Genomic DNA, 11666 nt, shown 5'->3' on the forward strand with positions numbered 1-11666 from the left:
GGAAGAGACAAGTGGGGGTGGTGGGTGACTCCCTACTGAGGAGGACAGAGGCTGTAGTGTGAGGAGGAAACAGAGGATGTGCCAGGAGATGTGCTGTCTTTTGGGTGCAAAGATTCATGATGTGACAAGAGAAGTCACGGAGTCTTATAAAGCCCACTGACCACAGCCCTGAAGTCTCTGCATAAGGGATGCTCTGGACCTGGTAACTCTCGCTCTAATCACTTCCCCAAGGCTGGCCCAAAATATTTTGCTGTCTGAAGCAGAATAGGCTGTGGCACCCACCCTCCACTGCCCGGGTCAAAGCACTCAGTGTTCATGGCTGGCCAAGTTAACTTGGCACCCAGTGCAGAAAAACCCACAAGTGCCCCTCCCATGGAAAGAAGGAATCAATGCAGAACATAACCATCACTTTGATCCCCATCCACAACACCCAAGTGCCTCACTCTGCTCAATGGTAGGGCTGGCCCTGCACCCTTCAAGAGAAAAGCTATTTGAGGTTGTTTGCGTCCAATGGAATCTGATATCCGCCTTCCCTTGAATGGACGCTCTTACACAGAGACATATCACACCTGTAGCAGATTAAAAAGAAAACGTTTCTAAACTTCTGTTTCAAAAGCCGTTTACCACAGAGCAGCACACAGAAAAAAACAAATACCGGTAACTGAAAAATGGAACATAGGTCTGCATAGGAATGTATATTTGTGTGCTTGGGTAACTGAAAGTTTAAAGAGGTTGTGAAAGGCGGGGCAGGGAATATACATTGCAGTCTGCAACTTTACTTAATTAATTTGTTTAATATTCAGGTTATTTCTTAAGTAATTGGTTAGATTTCAGTTTATAAAAATGCAGAGATAACCCCTCTGGTTTATTTCCCTGAATCTCTTTGGGCAGCTGCTGTGACTTCTGGACGAGATGGCAATGATTTCAGATATGCTGTGGTGGTTGCCCAGGGACCGAATGCTGTTTTGCGAAGCCTGCCAACATTTTCCATGGAAGAGTCCAAGAGAGTAGCTTTGGTGGAAGCCATTCTTAGGAATCCCTGTACTGGTCATCATTCCCCTTCCACACTTAATGCCAAAGTAGCTTTGCAAAAGGGCCCCAAACTCCGTGCAGTAAGTAGCCTTGGCCTTTTTTTACCCTGTGTGGTTTTAAACAAAATGTTTTTCAGAACATGGCATAACCACTGAAGGGGAGAGTTGCTTTTTCCATCAGAGAGAATGGGCACTTCCAAATAAATCATTATTTCTGCCCAAGTAACTCTAGGCCACGAGGTTCCTGGTTGAGGCCCTGTAGCCCTTGACCCCCAGAGTCTTAATCAGCCAAGGACCTCTGGCCCCTCATGTTGCCTTTGCTCCCACTGGTCACGCAAAGGGATCCCGGAAGCTGTTCACCTAAAAACCACCCAATCCCTGGTGCTTGTTGAACAAGAAAGGATGAGGGGGTGGCCTACCCGGGTTCTTGGGTCCTCCTGGGTTTGAATGCAAGGGGCTCCAGGGTTCTAATTCTCCACAGCACCCCAGGAGAATGGTGTGCGTGGTATTGTGTGATAGAAGACCATCACAAGAGCACATGCCTCTTTGGTGGCTTCCAGCACCTGGTATTTGGAAGCATATTGGGAAATTTAAGTGGAGGCTGGACGCAGCCAGCCAGAAAGCGGGCAGGGCAAACATCACTAATACATTGCAGGGGTTGGACTAGATGGCCCTTGGGGGTCCCTTCCAACTTTACAATTCCATGATCCCAACCTAGTTCCCCAAGTCCCTCCATGGCACACAGCCACAGCCAAAAATGAGGGCCCACCAGCCTGGATTGACAAATCCCTGTTCTTAAAGAGAGCATAACCATCAATGTTTTTTTGTTGGCTTTTGTTGACTTCAGAGAGGGCTTCCCTATTATCTTGTGTTCTGAGGAATGGCCAGAGTCATAAATATTATCAGAACCTTTGTGAAGAAGCTTGGCGAAAATGGTCGTCCCCCAATAAAAGCCTCCGCTCAAATTCTTCAAGGCTTGTCACATGTAAAGATAAAGAGTTTCTTGGTCCATCTGTAATGTTTGCTAAAAGTATTCCTCTCTTTCCTGAGCAGGCCAGAGAAGAAAACATCTCAGAATCCCAAGTGGAAACAACAAAGCCACTCAAAAGTCCTTCACAAAAGTACAAAAGTGAGTTTTAAAACAAATTAGTTTCCCTCCCCCGAACCCTGTCAGAGCTGGTAGAAAGAGTAAAAATGTCCAGCCAACATTACTGGCATTTTAGGCAGATTTTTTGAGTTTCCCAGATATATGCTGTTTCCACAGATATTATAAATTCAAAATTATCTTAAGATCCTTTGCTGATGATACAAATGCTTCAGGGTTCAAGTGGCGTGAAAGGCCAGTTCTGGTGTGCTTCTCTCACGCATGATTGATGTCCTCTCCACCCCAAAATTCTTGTAATAATATAAATGCCTGGATGTTTGTGAAACTTTAAGCATGCCGGTCCATCAGCTGGGCACATCCCAGATCTGAGCCCATTCTCTTGAGCAAGGATCTTCTGTAGGATTGTTTGAGCACTGAAATTGACCACGAAGGCACCTGTGGTGTCAAAGTTGGTGTCTCCCTGGCTGGTGTCAGAAGTGGCATCCATTATCAAGTCCAACTGAGGTTTCTGTCTCACGTGGATGGGAGTTTAATTTAAAACCTAACATCACGAAAAAATATCCAGGAGAGATCTGGGGAGCCGAGCTGCCCTGAAATTTCAGGACTGAATCTTGGACCAAGAACCTCTAACAAAGATTGTCAGGCCACAGGCGGACCTACTTGTAAACAGCGGCAGAGGTTTTTTCTGAGAGGTGAGCTGTGCTTCCACCTATGCACCTTCGCTCCTCAAAGGGCACATATACTCAGCTTCAGATTGAATCCAGATTGTCATTTGCCAGCCACATTTTTAAGCATCATGCATTGTTCTTTTATCAACAATTTGTTCAGCACCTGAAAAAAGGCTCCAAGTAAGAGTGAGGTGGCTTTGTGATTGACACGAAAGGCTGACCAATCAGTTCTAAGTCCTGTGCTAAGTCCTACTTCCAAAAAAGGCGGGTGCGGTGGCTTTGCAATTGACCCAAAGGCTGGCCAATGGGCATGTTGCACAGCCTTGCTTCAAAAGGAGCGATTGGCTTCATGATTACCCAAAAGGCCAGCCAATCAGCACTGTGTAAATTCAGCTTTGGCAGAAAACCAGAATGGGCTACTGATCCCAGGGAGAGTATAGAATATGGAGCAGCCAGGCACTCACCTGGAAAGTGGGGATTGGGTAGGCAGCTACTATTATTGGGGACTGCTAAAAAAGCCTCATCCAGAACTGGGCTTGAACCACAGGTTCTACCATATCTATTCACAAAAACGTGTTTCAAAATAGGTTTAAACCCAACAGTGGTTTCCGTCCTATATTTGGATCTCAGTCAGCGCTGAATCTCCTCCAGTCATCCTCACCTACTAAATAACACCTTGTACTTGTGTCAGAGGAGAGTGGCTAAGTCATTCAATGAAGAGACTGTTAAGGCAAACCTCAGTATGCTACTTCTAATGGGGCATCTCTAAAATGGAGGTGGGAAACGTCAGATACTGAAGGGCCTGGTGTTGCCCACAGAGTAAAAGTAAAGTCCATCACAGGTTCAGTATGATCAGCTTTTCAACACGATAGCCAAGGGTGGAAAGCCAAGCAATGGAGTCCCTGTGTCCTAGTCTCCTGAGGTGCAAGTACTATCCGGGGGTGCAGCCCCCAGCTCATCTGCCTCACTTTCTGAGACTTGTCCTGTGGAATTATCAGTCCCTGGCGATTCCTTGGGCTCTTCTGGAGAGGCTGGGTGAGTTTCTTCTTCCACCTGTTGATCCTTCACATCTTCACCATTGATTTCCGCATCTACCGAGTTTGGCAGGGCTGGAGTCTCAGCCTCCTCTGCTGGACTATCCTGTTCTTCTGGAGTGGCTTTCTCTTCCTTCTCAGCCTCTTCCATCATCTTTGTCCCTTCCTCCTTGACGTTGGTTGCCCTGTCCTCCATTTTGGCACTCTCCCCGTTCATCGTGACAGCCTTGGCTGGGGATTTGAGATTCTGTGCAGCAGCTAAAATATCTGCCTGCAGCTGCTTGGTGGAGTCAACGGGCTCTTCCTGGTCGGCATCAGACAGCTTCTCTGGCACTTCACTGAAGGCCTTGGCGCCTCCTGACTTGTCGTTCTGGTCCACGTACTTCTTCTTTGGAAAAGATGATGGATAGTAGGCCGAAGCCTTGTGTTTCTGCCGGACGATGACGGCGGCACACACAATGAAAAGGAAGAGGAAGACCAAGGAGCCGACCACAATGATCAAGAGCATGTACTTCTGGAAGAAGTCCACAATCCCGTCCAATATGTTGAGGGATGTTGAAGTCCCATTCACAATGAGGTCATTCAAGGTGGGGTTTGCACCTAGTGTCACGCTGGCAGAGGGTGGGATGGAGGATGCCCCCTCGCTCTCTCCGCTGCCACCGTTGTCTTCAAGCCCTGCTTTGTGTATGGATCTTGAGGCACACAAGGGCACCATCAGCATAACAAGCAAGCAGATGTCCATCAGGATGGCCATGTCAGCGGTTGGATGTGGCTAGTTCTTTGGAAAAAAACAACAAATACACACACACACACACACACAAACAAACAAACAAACAAACAAACAGAAAGGAATGGTTATTCTTAGATGTGTAGCATGCGCAAATGAGCTAAGTCCCATTCTTAGACCTGGAGGAACTTCTTCCATGGGGGTGGGGGGCTTGCTAAAGTTAATGGTGAGCCTCTTTGCACATGCTCAGTAGGCCTCTCATCTGTCCTAATGACTTCACATATTCGGCAACTAGTTCTGGGGTTAAGCTCTGGTGAATCCCTACCTCAAACTGAGATGTGGGCATAAGCAAAAATAGCCAATGAAATCCCACGAAATTGACACATTCAGTGAAGTTTCAGGCCCAGCTAGAGGTAGGGCTTCTTCCATACATACGCAGTTCATGGACAAGGTATGTTATTTCTTCCCCACTCCTCTCACTCTTGTTGGCTAATGGAATTGTAGAACTGCAGAGTTGGAAGGGACCCCAAGGGACATCTAGCCCAACCCTCTGCAATGCGAAAATTGCAGCAAAAGAATCCCTGGCAGCTATCCTACTCTACTTATAAGCCTCCAATGAAGGGAGCCCATCATCTTCTGAGGCAGTTCATTCCACTCTTGCCCTCAGGAAGTTCTTCCTAATATTTAGTTGGAATCTACTTTCTTCTCATTTGATCCACTGCCTTCCCCAAAGCCAAATTTAAAAGTCACTCTCCACCGCCTGTGATAGTGGTGGTCCCCCTGCAACCCTCCCCCCAAAATGAGATGCAAAATAGACAAGACTGGGCTAGGTGGATTAAGACCAGGGATATGACCGTGACTCATAGCTCTGCAGAAGCCAACTCTGTATGTGTCAGCCCAGAACAGCAGCTCAGGCAGGCAGCCTCCTCTGAAGGAGGCTATTTCTGGTCTGTCCGTACGGGTCTGGAGTGATTGAACGATCCTAATGCCAGCCAGTCAAGAGTCCGAGGCAGAAGGAGATCAGAAGAGCCCCCCTTGTCAGGAGGGGAGCACACAGTGAGATGGGGGGCTTTGGGCCGACAGAGATGTTTGGATGGTCTAAATTCATTTATTTCTCAACATGCAGAGTTGGGAGCTTACTGGTTTAGGAGTTCTAATAAATCTCTGAGCTCCTGAGCCTGATCAGATCCTGGCCTGAGCACACCACAGTGGTTGGTGGGTAAATTCCTGAGATTTGAGGTTTGCAGTGGAAACTGTTACACAGACCGAAGAGCGCAGACTCAGGCATGCAGCCCCTGCTGATCCAGCTCAAGGTTTACTTCACCAGCTGTTGGATCTGTCAGTAGATCTAGACAGATGTTTAAATGCTGCTGTTTCTGTTCTGACTCTCCAGTGACACACACCCAGTTTTTAGTGTGGAAAACAAAGAGGGCTTCCTCCCCCCCCCCCCACTTTGCCTTCTTTGGAGCTCTGCCTTCTGCCCTCGGTGCTGCACCCCAAATCCCATGTGCCAGCCTGGCAGTCAGGAGGTGCCACTCTGCACATGTTTGGAACTAACATGCTCCTCCAGAATTTGCGTCTCCTCTGCTCCTTTTTCTAAGCAACATATTCAGAGTCCAGATGTTCCTGCTGAAAGGGGCTGTGCCTGATGCAAGCACTTTCCCCTTGACTCAAATGCAACGTGCCCAGAACCTTTGCCAAGTTTGGAGACATTAACTTCCTGCAAAACTGCTAACTGAAACCCAGGGTGCAGCCTCAGCATCTGGAACAGCCAGAGGTCCCTGGATGAATCATCTGGTAATGTGTAGCCTCAAAAGAGCCCTGCAGCTGATCAGGCCCAGAGCTCATCTAGTCCAATGGAGACCAACCCAGATGTGTCCGAGAAGCTCACCAGCAGGGCATGAAGGTGGCAGGCACCCGCTGTTGTGTGTCCTCAGAATCTGGCCTTCCAAGCTGCCTTGCCTCTGAACAAGGAGTTTCCATCTGGCTCACAGCTGATGACCAATCTCTCCAAGGATGTTTCATCCAATGCAAATTACAAAGACTTTTGAAATCCGTATATGGGGATGTTTCCTTTGCAACAGATATCTAGGCTTCTCACTTCCGCTGGAAAGGGACATTCCACCCAGATTATACTTCAAGAAAAGAACTTCTCCTTTATCATCTCTCCCGGACCCCTTCATCGGCTCTTCTCTCCTTAGGAGCAATTTAGCCCCGGACCCACAAAATCCAGGCAGGGCACTGACACAAGGGCCCTCTGTAATTGTTTCTCTACAGCCCTTGGCATTCAGAGGTAGACTGCCTTTGGGCATGGAAGCTCTGTGGATCTATCGAGGCTAAGCTGTCAATATCCCCCCACCATGAAACCCAATTTGAGCTCCATCCTTGCAACACTTCAGCAGGAATCCAGAACTTTTGTGCTTGCCAGAAATACAGGGGAAAGGGGGTCCTCTAGCCCAATCCCCTGCAATGCAGGGGTCTCAGCAAAAGCATCCATGACAGATGACCATCCAACCTCTGCTTGGAAACCTCCAAGAAGGAGAGTTCTTGCACCCTCCCTTGAGAACCAGGGTCAGCAGGATCCCATCAAATGGATCAGCCATATCTGTGCAAGGCCTGCAGCTTCTCTCCAGATCCAGTGACAGGCCAAATTCCATACCCTCCAACATTTCTGTGATGGAAATAGGAACGTCCCATTCCCCCATGGTTTCTTTACTATTTATACCCCACATATCTGACTGGGTTGCCCCAGCCACTCTGGAAAGCTTCCAACATACATAAAAACATAATAAAACATTAACGAAAAAACCCTTCCCTATACAGGATTGGCTTCAGACGGCTCAGGGGTTGGATAACTCCATACCCTCCAACATTTCTCCAATGAAAATAGGAACGTCGTAAGGAAAAGCGTGACATTCTGGGATCAAATCAGAAACGGGATTGGCTTCTGTAAATCTGGGGCCTTCCCTGGAAAACAGGGACATTTGGAGGGTCTGAAATTCTTCAAACTCTAAATGCACACAGTCTCCCCCATCCCTCTGCCTCCTTTCTTCCTCCTCCTCCCTGGATGCATAAAATATCCCCTAAATCCCCTCTAGTTTTAAAAGCTGTGTAATCCGAGAACTGCCCCATCTCTTCTGAGCTGGAGCAAATCAACTGGCAATTAAATCAGCAGACAAGACTCTGGACGCTGAGCACAAACCTTCTCAGATAGCCAGCTGCATAATGCAAGCTTTTAATTCAATTTTGTTTTCATCAGGTTGTTATTCTTCAAAGGCATCCCACAATCTTAAAGCAGCTGATCTACCAAATAATAGTGTTGATTTGATTGCACCAAAGTCTGTGCTACTCCTTTAACAATTCAAACACATAAATTTAATAATAATAATAATAATAATAATAATAATAATAATAATAATTTAAAAGGCAGTAACATTAAAAAAGCAAACCACCCCACATTAACATCAATAGAATATATACTGCCTATGATTCTGAAATATTTATATACTGCCTTTGATTCAGAAATATTAAGATGGTGCAGAGTAAGTAATGCACAAGTTAATTAAAATGACACATTAAATAGCAATGAATAGCTAATTAACTGCTTTATTTGCTTCTGTTTTGTAGTTTCAGATTCTTCTGCTTTATATTTGTCAGTGGTGTGGCGGTTTTTTTCACCTTTATGTTCCTATTTGAAGCCACTGTGGATGGTGCCTTGTAGGCCTCCTTCTGGCAGCTCCTTTGGCCAAGCTGGTGCCAAATGTATTGCTCTGCTTTCCTTTGGACCCCATCAGCAAGTCCAAGAGGGGGGGTCTTGACACACTGCCCAGGCCTGCACCCTGGGGAAGTCACTTTGGTGCTGCTAACACAGCAAAAACAAGGACTACAGGTTGCTTCCAGTGATGGGAGAGATCACTGTCTCTCACTGGTCAGCTGGGCCTGCCTTAAGCTGGGCTGCCCCAGTCAATTATTGCTGACCCACCACGGTCTGCCTGCTTCAATGGGTGCTGGAGCTCAGAGAGAGAAAACACCCCGGTGCATCTGCAACAGCACAACCGGATGCCTTCCTCTGCCCCAGCTGCAACAAAACATGTCTCTCCCATATTGATCTCTACAGGCCACAGCAGGTGCTGCAGCCTTCCAGCGGTTTGACATCACCCCCAAAGGTGCCCTCCTCCCTTATCTTCTGAGACAGATGGATGCCAACAACAATGTGGTCTTTGTACAGATATCAAATCCTCTAAAGAAGCAAAACAAACCACCACAGGAGAAATCTGAGGTCACACGCTGCTCCATTGGCACCACTAACACTCCTGGGTTGCAATGGTGGCTGGGCCTGTCCTTCACCTGACTACAAATGGGACCAGTGCTAGATGACCCATAGGGTCCCTTCCAACTCTGTGATTCTATGAAATCAACATTATGTGAACGCTACAATCAGCACCCGCAGGACACGGCTGGCGTTCCATGGCAAGCCCAAGGCTGTCGGTGGCCGGGGGTGGCAGTAGAAGGCTGCTTCCTGTGCTCCTCTCTCTCTCTAGATCTGCATTATGCCACACACCCCATGGCAGGCCACCTGGGACTGGGGCCCTCAGCACCCTCCCGATAGTCGGTTGGTAACAAAATGGTACCTAGAAGGTCAGGTGGATTTGGAGTGAGGCTTACATGCAAAGCCTGCCTGATTACGCCCATGTTCTGATTTTGCCACAGGACTCTGCAGGGCGGGGAAGGATTGGCAGAGCCAGGCTGCACACATCTGAGCCTGAATCTAGCTTGCTGGCAACAGGGCAGGGGACCATGGCAGGAGCAGCTGTGATTTTCCTCCATTCTTGTTGCATGGATGTTTTTGGTGTGGAGGCCAAAGAGGTAGCTAAGGTAGGTGGGCTTCAGCTCAGCCCCCACTTCCCCATTACCCATTTTCAGTGCTGAGAGCAGACCCCAGGACATATGCAGAGCCAGTGTGGTGCAGTGGTTAGAGGGCTGGATTACTAGGACCTGGGAGACTAGGGTTCAAATCCCCCACTCGGCCATGAAGCTCCCGGGGTGACCTTGGGTGCCAGCCACTGCCCCTCAACCCCACCTACCTTGCAGGGGGATTAAACAAGGAGAGGGAGAACTATATATGCTACCTTGAGCTTCTTGGAGGAAAATGTGGGTTATAAATACAAGAAATAATAATAATGATTAACACCTCTGAGCATGCGCAGAATGCTCTGCATGTTTCTTCCCCCTGCAGCCCCGCCACTGCATGACCACAAAACCCCATGACATGGCTCCAAGGGAAGCACAAACCCCGGGTTGTGTTGAGGAATCTCTGCTTCATAGCCGGGGTCTTGGGGCACAGACCTCTGGGAAGTTCTCCTGCATAGGCACACACACAAAGTTCATTTCAACAGTGCAGGAGAATTTCCCAGGGAGCTGCCCCTAAAGTTTGAGTTTTCCTAGGGAATAGGAGCCTCATCGTCTTCAGTGCGCAAAGCAGAAGCAAACGGGTTCATCTAGGACAGAACTGATTACCGGGTCCTTCTGCCTCTTCGCAGGAACATCCGAAGAGCCTGGCTGCTGGATCAGGCCAAGTGGGGCCCATCGAGCCCAGCATCCAGATGCCTCACTGGGGAAACCTGCAAGCAGGATCCAAGCCCAAGAGCCCGTCTCCCCTTCTGGCACTCAGGAGCATTGCTGCTCCAATTGCGGAGGCAGAGCAGAGTTCTGCGGCCAGCAGCCAGCATTGGCCTCTCCTCCCCGTGAACTTCTTCGGTCCTCTTTTAAAGACATCCCGGTTGGCGGACGCCCTGCCTCCTGTGGCAGCCAGTTCCATGGCTTAACTCTGAGCTGCACAGATTCCTTTTATCTGTCCTGAAGCTCCCAGCACTCAGCTTCCTGGGCTCTCCCCAAATTCTGGTGTTCTGAGAGAGGGAGGAATTTTCCCGCTGTCTGCTTTGTCCAGGCCACATATACTTCCATGAACTTCTATTGCATCTTCTTCGCCTTTTCTCCAAACTAAAAGCCCCCAAGACGGCACCCTTTTCTTACAGGGGGGGGGTTTGCTCCGTCCCCCTTGAGCCCCCCGTTCCCAAGCAGGCGAGGCTTTTGTGGGGCCCCATCCTGCCCGCCCCCAAACGCTGAGCAGCAGTTGCAAGCCTGCCAGAAGTCAGCGGGAGTTGAGAAAAGGTGGGGTGGCGCTGGGCCCCCAAGGTTTAGGGCGAGGGTGGGGAGGTGCGGGCATTTACTCACGGGAGAGGAAACTTTGCCGTCTTCTGCTGGCTCCTGGCTGCCTGCTCTGCTGCCGAGCGCAGCCCCTTCCTCCTCCGAGCTTGGCCGCTTCTGTGCCTGGCCAGCTTTTTTGCATTAAGTCTGGTTTCATGTGGGGACAGGGAGGGAGGGAGGGAGGGAAGGAAGGGGAGGGCAGCCCCCCACATGCGGCTCTCCTTTCCCTCCCCCTTTCTCCCGCAGGCAGCCGCCCTCCAAGCTGGGAGGGAAGGAGAGGAAAGGAGGCTGGATAAAGTTTTGCTCCCTCTGTGCATCCCTCCAAGGGGAAAGTTCCCAGCAAAGCCAGGGCCGGGGGGGGGGGGTTGTTTATCAAGGCAAGCAGCTGAGGAGTTAGGAAGTGGGGGGGGGGGGATGGTTGGTGGGATTAAAATCATCTCCCCAGAGAACATTCTTCCCAGAGGTGACATGATAAAGTGATGCGTGCATGGAGAAAGACGGCAGAGAAAAGTCTTTCTTCCTCTCTCAGAACCCGGGGACATCCCATAAAGCTTGAATGCTGTCAGATTCAGGACAGAGAAGAGGAAGGGCTTTTTCGTGTAGCACATAGTTACAGTACACTGTGGAACTCACTGCCACAGGAGACAGTGATGGCCATCAACTGGGATGGCTCTTTTAGAGGGCGGGGCGGGGAAATCACAGAGGATAAGGCTACTAGTCCAAATGGCTGTGCTCTCCTTCTACAGTCGAGGCAGCAAGGCTTCTGAGTCCCACTTGCTGGAGAGAGTTGCTCTCGTGCTCAGCTCCTGTGGGAGAGTGTCCCAGAGGACATCTGGCTGCCCCCAGTGAGAAGATGGTGCTGGCCTGGATCTGCTGGCGCTTCTCATGTTCTTA

At 49.2% G+C, this 11666-nt stretch overlaps 1 protein-coding gene across 2 annotated transcripts; it reads right to left on the reverse strand.

Annotated features, from left to right (window-relative positions):
- Window positions 1–602: 602 nt before the first annotated feature.
- On the reverse strand, window positions 603–11114 carry TMEM119 (transmembrane protein 119). Of its 2 annotated transcripts, XM_083470993.1 has the most exons (3): window positions 10800–10944; window positions 6457–6671; window positions 603–4616 (listed from the first exon to the last, which is right to left on the reverse strand). In XM_083470993.1, exon 3 carries the CDS (start codon window positions 4590–4592, stop codon window positions 3714–3716), a length of 879 nt encoding a protein of 292 aa, XP_083327119.1. In that variant the 5' UTR covers window positions 4593–4616; window positions 6457–6671; window positions 10800–10944; the 3' UTR covers window positions 603–3713. The 2 variants fall into 2 exon arrangements, with proteins under 2 accessions (XP_083327119.1, XP_083327118.1); XM_083470992.1 differs by lacking the exon at window positions 6457–6671 and having other exon boundaries at window positions 10800–11114.
- Between the last annotated feature and the right edge of the window lie 552 nt (window positions 11115–11666).

This window comes from Podarcis liolepis (genome assembly GCF_965112155.1).
Source record: "Podarcis liolepis genome assembly, chromosome: 13".
NCBI lineage: Eukaryota > Metazoa > Chordata > Lepidosauria > Squamata > Lacertidae > Podarcis > Podarcis liolepis.

What these genes read in the sequence shown, in the direction of transcription:
- TMEM119 (XM_083470992.1), bottom strand. Translation starts at nt 4,592, where the DNA reads ATGGCCATCCTGATGGACATCTGCTTGCTTGTTATGCTGATGGTGCCC.